The 17,090-nt window shown below is 42.6% G+C and overlaps 1 protein-coding gene across 1 annotated transcript; it reads right to left on the bottom strand.

Annotated features, from left to right (window-relative positions):
• Positions 1–445: 445 nt before the first annotated feature.
• On the bottom strand, positions 446–16,828 carry scarf2 (scavenger receptor class F, member 2). The gene is made up of 11 exons (XM_030791957.1): positions 16,610–16,828; positions 13,406–13,464; positions 13,202–13,303; positions 12,186–12,705; positions 11,691–11,909; positions 10,999–11,127; positions 9,669–9,772; positions 7,193–7,307; positions 6,630–6,754; positions 2,249–2,401; positions 446–1,584 (listed from the first exon to the last, which is right to left on the bottom strand). The coding sequence occupies exons 1-11, from the start codon at positions 16,759–16,761 to the stop codon at positions 446–448; spliced, it is 2,817 nt and encodes a 938-aa protein (XP_030647817.1). The 5' UTR covers positions 16,762–16,828.
• Between the last annotated feature and the right edge of the window lie 262 nt (positions 16,829–17,090).

The raw sequence follows: 17,090 nt of genomic DNA on the forward strand, positions 1-17,090 counted from the left end.
TTTCATGTACGTTGAACACAAACCCATACCAAAGAGCTTAGTATTAAATAGTGAAGCTGAAATAAAAAATAAAAACAGAAGGAGGAACGTAGGACAACTGCATTGGTCAACTATTCACACACACACAGCAACTTGTAATAACAAGATGAACTGATAACAGGCGATAGAGAACGCATATAAAGACAAGCTTATAACATTACCATGATTCAATTAATACTATATGTTACTAAATTCCTCTTAATGCCATACATGAGAACACTGCATTAAAGGCCATTCTCCTTAATGATCCTGAATTTAAAAAAAAAAAGGAAAAATCTGATTGGCCATTCCTCAGTCCAAAGAGGATCACCAAAAATGCTTTGTTGTCTCTGACGAAAAGCAAAAGCCTGTTGTAGATCTTTGAAACCATGTCATAATAAAAGTCTGAGCAACACCACAGATGGGTCTACTTGACGATCTGAGGTGGCATAATGGCAGTCTTTGGAGTGGTCTTAATTTCAGTTTCCGCCGTGCCTTCCTTGCATTTCTTTCTAGGTGGCTTTTTGATAGGTGTTTTTTTGGGCGTTGGTTCCCCTCCATCTACACTCTTCGAACCGTTTATCTCCTGCCGCTCTGGGCTCTTGAGCTCAGTGGACAGGTTGTCCGTAACCGGAGCAACCATTTTCTGCAAGTTGCTTGAGGTGGGCAACAAAGGTTTATTAGAACCCTGGTGGATCCCTGCCACGGACCTTTTGGCCTTTTGAGGTGGGGTGGGTTTTTCTCGGCTGGCTTGAGGGGTGGAGAGGCCGTTGGGTTTCATCCCAGACCCATCGTTCCTGTTGAGACTTTGGGTCTTCTCCTTCAGCTGTGCTGCCAGGAGAGTGGCTGCCTCCGAGTTCATGTGCGGGTGCATGATCTTCGGGCTTTTAGGAGGCTCTTTGGGCGTGTCACTCCCTTTCTTCTCGGAGTGGAAGTTCCCGATCTTCTTCAAGGCGTTCTGCACTGCTCCGTTGATATGTTCTATGGGGTCCTCTCTGAGTTTGCGGGGCTTGTGCTTACTCGGAGAGTCGTTTGAATCCTCTTTCTTACCATCCTGGTTCTTCTGATCTCGGTTCTTGCCAGATTTGTCCTTTGTTCTCTGCTTCTCCTCACCTTTTCCAGAACCTTCCACGGAAGTCCTCTTTTTCTCCTTAGGAGGCGTTGGAGCCTGGCCCTTCTCTGATTGGTTCGCTCCAGCTGTACCATGGATCCATGATACCTTAGGCTTGGTAGATGGATCTGGTGGGCGTGGCTTGGTCCTCTCCAGAGATGGGGCTTTGCCGTTAGCTTTCATCTCGCTAGCCCCTGAGTCCTCCTCTTCTTTGGAATGCTTCGAGATGCGGGCAATGCGGGCGTAGAGAGACTCAGAGCCACTGGTGGAACCGTCGCTATCGGAAGACTTCAGTAGAGGTTGGTCACTTCCATCCACAGATGGTTTGGTGGCCCGGGTGTCTTTGAGCGATGTGTATTCTCCAGCATCATTCTCTCCAGGCGCTGCTGTCTCCTCTGAAACTGTATTATTATGGCCCTCTCCAACATTTTTTTCATTGGTCTCTCCCACTGTGTCTAAGGAAAAGACAGAAAAGCAAGACACTACATGAGAAAAAAGGCACTTGAGTGGAGGCAGTAGCTTTACAACATCTCAAATACAGGCATTTTAGGTCTGTTTTCCAAATACCATCTGTAGCTGTACATCTACATTTCAACCAATTACTCTTCATTCACAATAGCAGTGTCTTAATATGTGGTAATATGCGGTAGGTTTCCATGGAAACTCTGTGGAATTGAATGTCAGCTTTTATATTCACTTAATATCATGTTCCAGAATGTTTCTACAAACAGCCCTTTCAAAGTCATATATATTTTTAAAACCTTTGTAGGAACTCAAATTGAGCTACCAAGAGCAAGAGCCCCCCGCCCCCCTCCCCCTCTGCAAAATAATTTACACAAGAAATGAGTCACTTATTTGGCAGTATTCCATGTACTAACTTTACAATTTGTGCCACTTCCTGTTTGTGTTTTCACATGAAAAGAGTGCACATGTTGGAAGGGAAGGCATATCAAAAGCTGAGGCTGTCTCTGTAATCGTTTTTCAACCAAACCAGGTCACCACAAAGTCATTAAAAATCTCCAAACTCCCCCAGTCTCCTCTTTCTTTTTTTTTTTTTTTTTTTTTTGGGCTTCTGAGAAACAAATGACTTATCTGTTCTGGTTTCTCCTGCTGACTCACCTTCAGTGGGCACGCAGTAAACGGGGCCTTCTTCGCTTGCTTCGAAAGAGGAGAAGGACTCCTGCGAGGACCAGGATGGGGAGGGCTGCTCCACTGCAGACGGGGGTTCGATGAAACTGCAGTTAAAGGTGTTTTCGGGGTCGTGGTGGGCCACTGAACATTCAAAACAAAACAAACAGAGGCAGAGAGGTCAGGTTAAAAAGGGCACTGGTGGTCACGCTCCCTGTTCTCTCAGACAGACAAAGGTTCCTTTACTTTCGACCCTCAAAAGATTTCATGGTTGTTGTTGTTTTTTTTTTTGTTTTTTTTTTTATCCCCGTCTTATCAAAGGGTAAGTGCTACGTTAGTCAGTCAATGAAAAAAAAAATAAAATTCAAACAAACCTCTTATCTAGCGATCTACAAAATAGATTATGAGTAAATGGAAAAAAACCCCCCAGTGCAGAGCCCTTTGTAAGTTCTGACTGGAAAGCAGGCTGTTTAGGGGAGTTTGTGAGTTTGTGAGTTTGTGACGAATGTAGGTCAGGGCATTTTCTAAGGCCAAGATGTTTCCCTCCACATGTTTAATGGTGGTGTTTTCAGCTGTGGGATGCCTGTGGTTTTGTTCTTCACATCTGGTCTCTGACAGACTGAAGTGGACACTGACCGCGCTAGACTGGGCTCATTTTCAAGGCACTGACATGTGATTCTGGCATATTACCCTCCCTTATCTACACTATACAAGGACGCTCTTCTCATATCTGAATGCAGATCCTATCTCTACTTTCTCCCCGAGGAATGCTAATTAGGCACTGATGTTTACAAATTAACATTTGCGTTGTAACAAAGGAGAGCTGAGTCATGACCTACATGTTTTGACATTACAGACCTTCAACAAACAAACGAACAAACAAACAAACGAACAAAAAAAAATAGGTCTTTTCCAAACTCTTGTTTTCAGCTACACCTATGAACTGAATTACCATGGTTATTTAGATCATATGGTGTCCATAAGTTAGGCACAATATGATGGTCGTTAAAGAAGAAGAATGTAATGCCCAAAAAGGTTTTCTCCTTCTGTAGCAGTTATACTGATATACCAGGCTACTACTAATTCAGACGAATCATGCTAACCCATCTCCCCAGTGGGAAACTATTACACCATGAAAAAAAATGGCTTTACGAAAGTTTCAGAGAGAGAGAGAGACAGAGAGAGAGAAAGAGTGTGAGAGAGAGAGAAAGAGAGAGATAAGTAGAAACAAACAGGGAGGCTTTGTTCCTGTGCATGGAAAGACAGCGAACAACTGCTGTCCCTGGACGGTGACCCAGACAGACTGTGGTGTGCTAGTTCTGGACTGGACGCCACTGGGAACCCAAACTCCACAGTGGGCCAGGGACAAAAGTACATTCCTGGAGGGCTCCAGCTGCACAGACCTCCACAGCTGTGTTTGGGCCTGGCCTGTTACAGCAGGTGGTCTCACTCTATGGCACTTTTTTCAGGGGCGCGTCCAGGACACACAAGGTGGTGGGAACAGTGGGTCTGAGGATTGGGTGGAACTTTCTAGAGCGCAACTGCAATGCTAACTCAGCCGGAGTGGCAATGTGCGATGATGTAGCAAAGAGACAAGAAGCAGGAGTGAACATTTTCTGTTCTCCCTTTTCAACCTTTTTTTTTTTGCCTAAAACATCTGCAAAGATCAACCACATCATAACGGATACAACGCCAGCTCTCACTTTGACCGGAGTTAATTCAGCCACTTCCTGTTTAAAATCACCCTGCTTCCCAACCCCCATTCTCTCTGAATGCTCAGGACTTTGAGGGTAAGGTTACCAAAAAAAGAGAAAGAAAGAAAAGAGACCTCACTCCTGTGGGCGGCCAATGAGGATAGCAGAGCCGTCGACTCCGGACAGGAAGGGGGGGGGGGGGGGCAGGTATTTTCGTCCAGCTCCATCTACAGAGAGAGGGGTTCGGGGGAGGAAGCCGGAATTACATGTACATATGGCTCTCCTCTCAAATCTCCCTTCCATAGTCCCCCCCCCCTCTTTTTTTCCCCCCAATTGTTTCGTTCTGCTCTGTACTTATCCAAGTGAAACTGTTCAGCAGAAATTCGACATTGTTTTGGGTGTTGAATTTTGCTTTATCCTGTTTTGTTTTTACTCTCCTGATTTGCCAGATTTGAAATGCTGACATTTTTAAGATTTAACTGGCTCGACAGTAATGTGATAGAGCTCGTTTTGTTTGAGGGAACAGGCTGGTGGTCACACTTATAATAAAATGTGCCTCTTTTATTCCTCCCAGCTTCTTGTTTGTTTTCTTTCTTTTCTTCTTCTTCTTCTTCTTCTTTGCTTTATCGCTTAAGGAGTTTATCGAAACATTCTTTCACGAAACAGCAATGCCTTTTTTTTCCCGGTTGTTTTGTGTCTCTTACACTGATATTTTCCTCTATGTAATCAGTAAAATTAACATAGAAACAGATGCCTCTCAGCAGCCAGTGTGAGTCTGAACGCGACTCTCCACACAACAAGTCTTTAAAGAGAGTGGTACTGTATAAACTCTTTAAGTTAAACATCTGCACGTTTAGGTGCGTTGACAGTGTTTATGACTGCCTCTTGTTTCAGAAACACTACGTGCTTTGTTCAGTGTCTTTACATGCGGTTTGAGAACCATGACGAAACCATGCATTTGACCTGCCAAAAACATAAGCTGTTAAGAATTAGATATCACGTGAAGCACAGAGGAAGAATCCATCCATAGTGACCTGGAAGTCAAGTCTTTTCAAAAACCACCTGAGATTCATCCATAATGTTCTCCTCATGCTGAGTAATCAAGTGAGGATGTGTCCAGTGTCTATACAGAGAATCCATGACCACCATTCAGTTTTCAAGCGAAAATGTAATTTCAGATATTTCAGATATCCTTACATTGCTACCGAGTTACATACCAGAGATCCATACAGCTAGCTTAAGAATTCAGTTCGATAGAGCTGGCTGTACAATTGTTGGGTTAGAGCCAAGGACAATCAGTAGAGTCAGTGTAATGTTTGAGATGCCAGTGCTGGCCTGTAATCAGAGAGGAGCGTGCTTGAGGCCCTCTACACAACCGTGCATGCGACAAAACATTTTGTCGTTTACGTTAACGCCATTTAAATAATGGCCTTCTAAGGACTTCTTGACACTGTGTTAGCTACAACAGGAAAAATGGTTTACATTCTATTTAGAGTTTCAGGGTTCAAGATTAAGCAGCAGCCAATCTTAACACTATAACGCACACAGCATTCCAGCGCACGAATGCTATCTTAAAATATGCAAGCTGAGGACATCTGAAGGTCACAGCTAAGACTGGTGTTTTGTCGCAGGCTATTTAGCTAGACAAATGTATAACTAAGTAATAGAGACATTACATGATGTGAAAACTATAATATGAAATAATTGTGTGTGTGTGTGTGTGTGTGTGTCTGTGTGTGTGTGTGCTTGTATGTGTGGGTATATAACCCTAACACAAGTGTCTTTTTTTTTCTCAGTGCAGAGAAAATCAAAACCACAAAATTCCACAGTAACTGATTGACCCTTGCAGAGAGGGAGGATCCTCTTTCTGACTGCTGCTTTTCATGCTAATTTGACACACTTGCTAGCCATTAGCTGGTCAGCCACATAACATATTAACCACCAAAAAAACAAAACAAAAAAAAAAACATGGTAAAATGAGACACAACAGTAATAACATGAAAAAGCAGTGCATCTCTCCATAGAGATTAGGTACAATAAAAATAAATAAATAAATAAATACATGTAAACACATCTTCAGGGATTTCCAACCGATGCTTTTGGATTCTTGAAAGCTATCTCTCAATGTACTTACTTCACAGTGTACTTACTGAGACCACTAGCATAGCCACATAAGGTCTCTGTGGACTGGTATAAAAAAAACCCAAAACAGTAGTCTCTTTGATAGGGACCGAGTCAGCATGTCATCCCTGAATTACTGATGTTTTCAATAAGCAGTGAAGTGATGGGTTAGGAAATGAGAACAAAGGCTCCAGTTTGGTCTCAGGCTATCGTGACCACATGGTGTTGTGACGGAGCCAAAAGCAGTAAGAACTACACCTGGAACATTTCTTCGGCAGGAAAGCCGTGGAGAATGATTTTGTAACCCCAGCTTCGGACATAACCACCAATATCTGAAATGGTCTCTGCTCAACAGATGTCAAGTTTCGTTAAAGAACATCACACCTTGGTTTTGACCAGACTACAACATTAACATTCCCTGTTCTGAACAATGCATGTATATCATAAGCAACAGTAACAACAGCTGTAAAACAACCCCCCCCCCCCCCCCCCCCCGACACAGACAGACATTGGCTCAATCTCCTTGTCTTCTGTACTTCTCTAAGATGGAGACTCACCAACAACTTTGGGAAGTTTCTGTCTCCTGAGAGGAATACGAGGCAGTTTGGTGCTAATTCTGCTGAATCGCCCACACAAGATTCTCTTGGCTTTTTTGCGGTTGGTGGCATTATCGTGGTCCGGGCTGTGAACAGAAAGGTTGGATATGAATCATGTAACTTTATCTAAATATTATTACAGTGTCTTTGAGACCTCCAGTGGAATGACCTCAAATTACTGGCGTAGTCCTGATGTAATATGTTGTGCACTCTGCTCCAACAAAAACGTAATCGCAGAAAAGGCATATGGTACCACAAAATACACTCCTTACACTAAATATACTACACTCCTTATACTAATATATTAACCTGATGCCTAAGAAATGCTTAGGACAGAACTGTGAAACATATATGAAAGTTTAACATACACCTTGTGGTGAAATGAAAACAGTCCAGAACTGGACATAGCAGACAGCAGTTTAGACAATGTTCAGCAAAGACAGGACAGGATACAGCATTTACGTGACAGAAAGGAGAAGTGCGCCCTGGGAAGACTGTTGCGACAAGCCTGAAGGATTACTCACTTGTTTTCGTCTTTGCCGTGGCAAAAGCTGCAGCAGCAGAGCAGGAAAAGGAGCAGGAGAAGCAGGAATGACACCAGGGTCCCCGCCGCAATGACTCCCACTCGCTGATTGGGTTCTGGGAAAGCCGAAAAAGAAAAAAGCCCAGTTCCTATGGGACTCCCAAATATCAGAGCCACCCCACCCTGTCCCCCAGCCTTTCAAACGCCGTCTCCCCAGCACAGGTTTACTTAGCTGTCCCCTCTGTGTCTCAGATGCCGTCCTTCTGCCATGAGACGACTAAAATCATTACCAAATGATACTTTTACTGTCAAAGATGAGTGGTTGCAAAATATAGTTTTGAAATAAAGGAGGTTCAGATGAATTCAGTATGACTTGTTATCACTCACATGGAACATATTGTAGATCAGTGATTATATGGGAAAGTTATAGACCTGGGTTTGGGTTGTCACCGAACGTTAACACTTCATTTTCATACAAAAGACTTAAGTAAGCATATTAATGTGTATATACAGGTAAAAATCACGTTAAAATCTGAGCTGGGTGTTAGCATCCTGTTTGAATTTCCTGAATTGGCCGATGCTTATTGAAATGTAGTTGTATTTGTTGAAACTGAGTCGAATTGACAAGATGCCTGAGAATCTGTTTCTTTAAGTCTGTTAACAATAGCTTAAGTAGACAGTGATGAAAGTAAAATAATAATAATAAAAAACTTTTTAAAGACTCTGGTCTGAATTCCTTTGCATCTCTTTTCTTCCTCTGCAGTCTGATGGAGAGGGAACGTTCCACATGCGTTAAAAAAAAAAAAAAAAAAAAATTGCTACGCTCAGCAAAATGACTGGTTTTAACTATCTGATAAGTGCTCTAAACGCCGTGTCTCTGATTAACCCGATAAGCGTGGGCGTGGGCACCCCAGCATCCTCAGTCTGCACAGCTGTGCAGAGGAAAGGGCTTAGTAGTGACATCATTACCTCCCGAACACTCAGTGCTGCCAGAGAACTCCGGTAACGTGCCCCCCCCCCCACCCCCACCCCACCCCACCCCACCCCTCCCCCTTTATTCCTGTGTTCAGCCCTTCAAACAGAACAATTTTTATCCTTTTCTACCTCTCCGGCCAGCCAGGACTGGAGCCAACAAACACAGCAGTAAAATATGACACCACTCTGGAAACACTATCAAGGTCACAGTGTTAACTGATGCTTGTGTCTGCTACACATTCACCTACATAGTAGGGACTTCACACACACACACACACACACACACACACACACACACACACACACACGCATGCATACATACATACATATACAGAAAAGATACTTCTAACAACCCGTAGTACCAGTAACAACTCTCCAGCCTGCAAACTAGTAGAAAATGCTAGGTCTGGACTGGAGCCACTTTAAGTGAATGTCAGTCTATGACGGATTGTGTGCAGTTTTTGACAGAATCTGTGCAGTGAGATTGCTCAACAAATCGGTAAGATTTGATAACTTGTGATATAAGCCAGTTAGTCATATGTTTATGCTTATATCAAACCAGCCAACATTCAAGATAAAAAATAGTTTTACATTTGTACGATTTGTAAACAGCGACTGTGAAACTGAAAGACTCAACATAAGCATCAATGAATTTTCACTGGATTGAACTAAGGAATTCGGCCTCATTTAAGCACTCTGTCCACAGCCTTTCACTTCAACCAGAGGGACGTAGCCTACTACAAAACAGGATTTGCCAATACTCTGGATAACATTAAGCCAAAAGTCAAGACTGCCTCTACTGAATGCATCTGCCTCCTGTCCTACTAGACGGTCTTTTTGTTTGACTCAAGGATTCCAACAAACTGACAAATCCCACTTCGAAGTATACTGCGCTCTGGGAGAGTGAAGATGTCAGTTTCACGACCTGAACAACTTTTGTGTTTAAAAGAAAATGACACCATAAAATCCACACAGTACGGCAGCATAAATGTTTACAGAAACTGTAAAGATATCTTCACCAGACAGAGGTCATAGGTGAAGCAACTACATTTATTCAGTGTTTACACTATTACTGAACCATGTTGTATTACTTTTCCCATATTTTATCATTGCAGTTTTGGGTGTCTGCTCCAATGTTAGAAGTGCCAAAGTACATGTCGGGAAATTATGTCAGATTTCGATCAATCTCTAAACAGACTAATTTTTAGGGTTGGACAGAACCGGCCGAGAGGAAACAAAAATAATTTGAGTCCTCTGACTCAGATATGCATCTCTTCCTTCCTTTTTTTCAAGGCAATGGAAAAAATTAAGCAAACGCAAAGGCAACAAAATGGCTGACACATAACCCTATGATTAAGTCTTAAAAAAGAAGAACTTTTGAAAAGTGGTTGTGCTTTCTTGGTCTCCATAACATTGGTGTAACATTGTACAGCACATTCTGCTTTTCTTCTTCTTCATACTCAAAAAAACCCCCCCAAAAAACAAACGTAATGGTTACTTACGTAAGTGACAGGCTCCAGAAACTGGGTCACAGTTCAGGTCGTGGCATGGACATGTCTGGGCACAGTTCACCCCAAACTGACCAAATTCACAGGTAAGATTACAACTGTAACAGTCAGACAAAAAAAACAAACAAACCCAAAAACATTAAAGGCTCGTTCAAGTTATTCTGTCACTTTCTAAGAGTTCTATTGACACAGTAATCATTAGTCATTGTTTGATTTTCTACTTTTGAAAATATCTGTGTCCCACTGGGGCACAACCTACACTGTGGAACTGATGAACACTGGGAGGGAGGGGGAGAGAGCGAGAGAGAGAGAGAGAGAGAGAGAGAGAGAGAGAGAGAGAGAGAAAGATCTCCTTTTGATCTTTATGAAAAGTATGAATTAAGAGGTATTAAAATAAATTTATAATTTTTTTTTTTTACTCTCGAGTGAAGACAGACAAAGAATTGCCCAAGTGAGTTTCCCTTGTGATTTGCACTAAAGTCTTTTTACTTCCTGAGGTGAATGTAAAGCTGAAAATATCAATATTTATCAAAGTAACGACTCAACACCAATAATATCGACTTCAAAGGAAAAAATCACTTGAGAGCTGCCGTGAGCTCAGGAAGTATCTCTCGAATCGTGAAGCAGAGGAAATGAAGGAAACTAGACCAGAAGACTGTGAGAGCCCTGCAGAATACTGCCTTTGTGTTGCTTTTCTAAACCAAAAGAGCTGCTGCTTGATGGAACAGTAGCAGGACAAAAAAAAAAAAAAAAAAAAAAGATCTAATGGTTTCAAAAGGTTAGAATATCATCGTTATTACTGTTAGAACTGTTCCACTGGAAGAAGACGTTCTGCCTTAACACAAGGTCACGGCTCTTTTCAAATCATGCCGAAGAAACCTGAAAAAGCCAGTCCCACCATGTGTGCAGCAGGATGATCGTCATTGCCTGTTCATAGTTAATCATAAGCCACTCAGAATTCCTGCTGATGGTTCCGTGTGACTGTTTGGGACTGTGGCATGTCTGGAATCTCCCCTGATTCCTATTTCCATTAATAGCCATTTTACGACAACTCCCAAAAAAATATTCAACTTTCCCATCTTTCCCCCAAAAGATTCTAGTCGAGTTAACAGTTTGCTTGCTTGAAGCTTGACATCTCTGGACAACATGTTAATTCTTCATTTATGCCACATCATTTAAAACTGTGTATGTCGGGTTAAAAATATTAGAATTTGCACTCTAGTGCGTTACATCCAATGTGTGACAACATTCAAGGTCTAGTTAAGTCGACAGAAAAGATAGGAAAAGGCCGGGATGGGCTTGAATTAGGGAATCGCGGACTTACTAGGTGCCGTAAAATCCAGGGTCACACAAACACTCTCCAGTCACGAAGTGACAGTTGCCGTTTAAACAGTGGCTGCAGTTGTTGTCACAGTTCTCTCCATACGTGCCGTTGGGACAGCGCATCTCGCAGCTACGAACGGTCCAGAAAACATCAAACCAACATCTCAATCACTCAAAACACTCACGATCATGTTACTCAAATCTAAATTTTTTTTTTTTTTTTTTCCGCAAACACATCGGTTAAGAGGGGATTAGAATGCTTATAGTAAACCAGTTTAGGGCAATGAGAATTTCCTGTTTTTGTTTTGGGGTTTTTTTTGTCCTTTGTCTGAGGAGAATGAGATGGGGTCTCATCTACACGCATAATGTTTTGATAGCTGAACCAGTTTCATTACTTTGTCAGATTGCTCAAAATGAAATTTTGCGAGAGGATGGATTATCTGTGGATCTTGGACCTGCACTGAGCCAAGTCAGTGACTTACTTTGAGCCTCGGAAAACTAGACTCTAAAAACACTTTTTGCCTGGACACATTACCTAATGATTACTGGATCTCGGTCAGTTTCGACAGCTCACGCGCACATGGCGAATTACAAGCCAAAGAAATCCTAGGTCACATTGTTGGGAATTTCTCATTGCCCTAAAACACGGTCAACTAAACCAAGGCCGTTGATCACTGGGAGGAAATTGCGTACTGATCTCCGATCCAGCCGGGATTGCAGTGACTGCATCTTCCATCCGTATGATTGCAAGGGTGTCCGTCTTTACATGGCGGACATTGCTCTTGGCAGTTCTCCCCAAAGAAGCCTGGGTCACAAATCTTGTCGCACTTTGTACCGTTCCAGCCTCTTTCGCAGGTCACGCAGCGACCCTCAGTGACCTTACAGGGCTGCTGACCTTTACAATGTCCACACCTGTAATTAAATGTCAAATCATTTGACAAAACATTTTTAGGGTGGGGTGGGGGGGGGGGTTGTTTCCATCAAGTATATTTTATATCTTCTCTTAGAAAATCATCTCTCAGAAAAAAAGTCTAATAAATGTTATAAATTAGTTTTATTAAATTACTTAGCAATGAAATACTATTTTTTGTGTTGTTGTTGTTTTGCTTTTTTTTATGTTGGTATATCCTAACAAAAAGTCGGCGTGTTTCATGATGTTCTGCACGTTGGTGCTCAGTGTTCTCTTACTTCCTCCTGCAGTTCTGTCCGTAGAACCCAGCCGGACACGGTTCCCTGCAGAACTTGCCCCGGTAACCGGGGAAGCAGGTGCAAGACCCGTTGGCCTGGTTGCATTTCCCGTGACTGCACTGGCACTGTCCCTCACACCGCTGGCCCCAACGCCCGTTACGACACTGGCATCGCCCCGAAAACTGCTCGCAGGGCGAGTTGTTGCAGGAGCACTGCATCCCGCAGCTGCGGCCGTACCAGCCCGGGTTGCAGATGCAGCGTCCCGTGGTCTGGTCGCAGACGGAGTTGATGGTGCAGTAGCAGGCGGTGGCGCACTGAGGGCCCCAGTAACCCGGGTGGCACGCGCATTTGCCCGTCTCCTGGTCGCATTTGCCGTGCTGGCAGGTGCACGGCCTCTCGCAGTTCTCCCCCCAGCGGTTGGGGTTGCACGTGCACTTGCCCGTCACGTCATCGCATCGGCCGTTGGGAAAACACGTGCACTTCCCTTTGCAGTCCGGGCCCCAGAACTGGGTGGGGCACTCTGGAAGCGAGACAGCGAAGATTGACATAGTTTTACATCAGCTGTCTAACTACGCCGGGGAGACAGTTTTCAAATAGCTCTGTGTGTGTTGGCATTAATGACAATTAAACAATGTATTAAAATGTTCCTTTTCGCCACGGGTGTCGCGTTTGCCGTACCCTTTACAGTCGGTGGCATGCTCGAATTGAAGATTATAAGCGAAACAAACTTCATCTCAAGATCTATTTCTTTACAAAAGTGTGCTGTCTTTTTTTTTCTCTTTTCCTAAACAAGAAGTTATATTATGGGTACTCCCCAGGGCAACCAAAGGAAGTTGGCTTAGAAATTCACAGAAGGCCATTTCAAGTCTCCCGAGCCAACGAACCAGACGAGAGCTCTAGCTTTAAGAGAGGCCCCGCAACACGAACAACTTTCACAAGAAAAAAAAATTACTGATGTGAAAAACAAAAACGAACAAACATTTAAACGGACAAAAACGATGAAAACGGAAGCTTACTGGTGTCACAGCTGGCCCCAAAGTATCCATGGCGACAGCGGCATTCGTTCGGTCGGACGCACACCTCATTTTCTTTACAGGTGAAATTACCCTCACACAGTGCTGAGAACAGACAAATGTCAGGTGTTTATCTTGTCCGCCAGACCAGCAAAACAAATAAAAGTTGGGGAAAAAAAAAACTGAATGAAGAACATAGATACATACGTGTTAAACACTCTTCTCCTAGCTGTCCCCATCCGTTACAGCAAACCAACTCTGAGGACCTGGATACAGACGTGTACAGATAAAAAGGGTTTTAACAAGTTTGTAATTGACTGAGAATTATGGAATCGATTCTCATCTTGCATATGGCAAGCTGACAGTGAGTGCCGGGTCATAATTATTTATGGGGGGGAATTAAATTGATTTGCATTGATTTAAATGTAATTCCTGTAATTCACATGTCAAATTGCTGTGGGGTGTCTCTGATTCATTTCCAATTTAAACTGAATTGAGCTGGGAGTCAAACTCTTAAGTTTGTGTATTGAACACAATCTTGTTACACAGGAAATAAGCCAGGAGGGTGTAGACAGCTGATGCTAGCAAAGAAATGCTGAACGCAAATTCATGTCACACCCACAGGCATTACTCCTCTCTCTCTGTGCCCCCTGCCTGATCCAAGCATTCATTTCAGCCATGCCGTTCACATGGAGAATTTTAAATGTCTGTGTGCCATCTGTGTTCTGTTCTCTCTCTCTCTCTCTCCCTCAAACACACACAAACACACACACACACACACACACGCATTCGTCGTTGCCTCTCTTCCCTCATTCTTGGGCTTTGACATGCAAACCAAACTTGCCCTTTGAAAAGCTGACCTTGGATAATCATGCGACATGCAAAAACAATGTGTGGATAGTTGAGGGTTAGGGCACGCGCAGGCGTGATTTGTGATGCTATGTCTTATGCTTGTGGCTGCAGGGGGAGGGTGATTATGAGGAGACACAGAGAGAGAGAGAGAGAGAGAGAGAGAGAGAGAGAGAGAGAGAAAGAAGGAGTGAATGGGTGAATGACTGTAATGTAAGATACAGTGGCCTACTTAATCCTGAGTGGGTTTCGAGCACACCATGGAGTGCAATAACATTTAGCAAAATTGTGCTGCTGTTATGTTGTGACTTGCATGATTATTTTTTGTTCAGATCAATGTGGCCAGTGTAAGTGTGCCCAGAGAGAGAGAGAGAGAGAGAGAGAGACAGAGAGACAGAGAGACAGAGAGAGGGAAGCAGATTCCTTTGCTAAAAATTGTTAGGGAGATACAGAACACATGCTTCTCCTTATCCTCTGACTCTTTGTGTGACCTCTTGGAAGCCACATCCACACTTTTGCTTCCTCTAAAGCGTAGGAGTGATATTCTGGGTTCAGTCAGAACATTTGTTTCAGTCATTCGCTCTCTCTCTCTTTCTCTCTCTCTCTCTCTTTGTTTGGAACCACTAGACATGTGCCTCTCTCCCTCAACGTTCTCTGCTCCCTGTCAAACAGCACAAACCTCATTGAGGAAGCCTACACAAAGCTGAAGCTAATTTGGGAATCAGTGTTAAAAGAAACAAAAACTGAATATCAGTCATTGTCTAGAAATGTGACTTCATTTAACCACAACTGGGTGCACAGAGGAAATTCTGTGTATTCATGATAAATCCCCAAATGTTTCTGTTCTATTCTTTTTCCTCTGAATGACACCCATGATGAATGGGGTAAAAAAAAAAAACAGGCCTATGTCACAACTGAATATCTACCCAACAAAGCAGAGGGTTATGAAGCCAGTTAGAAAGCACTATTGGGTTTACTTTCAATGTATTTCATATCTCTAGCCATTTAGTGGATTGCATTGTTGTATTGTTTTTTAAAAACACTAAAAATCTATGTTTACGTATTTTTCCAAGATTCAAGTTTAGCACAAACAGACCTGGATAATGAGATAAGAATTCATAAGGTTGATGAATTTCATAGACATATCATGAATATGCATTTCCGGTATTAGAATGTCAGAAGAAAGGACACTTCATTTTCAACATGATGTATGTTTACTTCATGTTTAATGAGCAATGAAGCTCCATGACAATCCCCACAAACAACAAAGTCTTCCTTTGCCAAGTGTAAACAAACTATCCTGCAAAATGTCACCGGACACAAAGAAAACGCTTTTAATGTGTCAGACACATAAAAAGAGTCTGAAAGACAAACAAAGTTTTCATTTCAACCCCAAAAAATATCATAAGATTTGTTTTGTCCTCCTAAGTCAAGCTCAGTCTGCTGGTGGCCTTGTAACATGCTGATGCTGTGTTACTCTACACACAAGTTCACACCAGCTTACGGTTCCCTCTTCCGTTTACTTTTGAAAACTGGGCTCAGGGCTCAAACCTAAGCATCTCACTTAAAGTGTGCAGTATGTAGTACCCCAGTCACATACAGCATGCCTATGCATACACGACCTCTTTTACCATCAACCAGTCAGTGTATTCTTTCCATTTCATTAACTGGGGTAGACTTAATAGATGATAAAACGTGACGTAACCGCTGCCTCCTGCGTCCTTCTGTGTTTAAAACTTTAAACCATCAACAAAACTGTATTTGTCTGCTTAACTAAAAACAAACCAAAGCCTGTAAGAGTAACCTTCCAACATGAAATGGAGATTTTGGCATCTGCTTTGGAAAAAAGGTCGTGAACACTTTGTGTTCTGTTCTGTTCTGCTGTTCTCTTTCTCTCTTTAATTTGGAGAGAGAGAGAGAGAGAGAGAGAGAGAGAGAGAGAGAGAGAGAAGATGGGGAGAACATCTTCATTGTTTAGCAGTTACAAAATCTTCTGCTTTTCCACGAGAGAAATATGACTTAGAGTAATCAAACGTATGTCCCTTTTTCTTTTCTTTTCTTTTCTTTTCTTTTTTTTAAACACCTTTAAAAACTATTTGAGTATTTCTGAGCTCATGAGTGCCACGACTTCAGTCCTAACCTCATTAATTAGTGGCGCCCTCTACCGTTCATTTCTGCTCGCAGATGCTCCAGATGTTAACATCTGGACTGCGGCCATAGGTCGTCCTTGAATTACGAAGCGTATCGCTCACGAAAGACCTCTAAAGTAGGTTTTTAAGAGTAACATACTGTTGAGCGAATGCCAAGTACTGAGCGTAGACCTAAGCGTAAGAGAAAATGTGCAGACTTGAAATACTTAAAGGGAAAGTAAGACGCTGACTAATGATACCTCCAACATTCAAACCACATTTCTTTGCAGCGTTATTCATTTATTTATTTATTTATGTTAAGGAATATGAGCCCTGCGTAATTCATGTTGCGCAGATAAGCACTATTGAAAAACAACCGTGCTGATTAGAAAAGGAAAACCGTTAATCCTTAGAATATGACACCATAACTTACCCTGGTGCTTTGCATACGTTCCTGCCCTTTGGATTGAGTTTTTGGCTAAAAGTAGGACAAATAAATAGAACCAAAACAACAACTGCAAAAGTACTCTTTACTTCCATTGTACGAAAAGCAGCATCCTTCCAGGCGCTTTTAACGCTAGGCATTCCTTCCCTCGAAACACAAGAAGTTTAAAGTTTTTCCTTCTTGTGATAATCGGTTCCTCGGAGAATTTGCTTTGCTGTCGCAACCTTGTGACAAAATAAATAGCAATAGCTGTTGCTGTTGTTTTTTTTTTTTAATCCTGAAAATTCCAACTTCACTTTTTTTCTTTGTGAGGACCTGTAGGAATGACTGTCCACTGCGCCATTCACGAAAAGAGAGAGAGAGTGTGTGTAGCGACACCAATCTACGGAAAGGAGGGCGCTCAAAAGTTACAAAACCAAAAGTTTTACTCCCTGTGTGCTCCTTCGGCGGATAGGCTCTCGGTTGTTAA

This window comes from Chanos chanos, chromosome 14 (genome assembly GCF_902362185.1).
Source record: "Chanos chanos chromosome 14, fChaCha1.1, whole genome shotgun sequence".
NCBI lineage: Eukaryota > Metazoa > Chordata > Actinopteri > Gonorynchiformes > Chanidae > Chanos > Chanos chanos.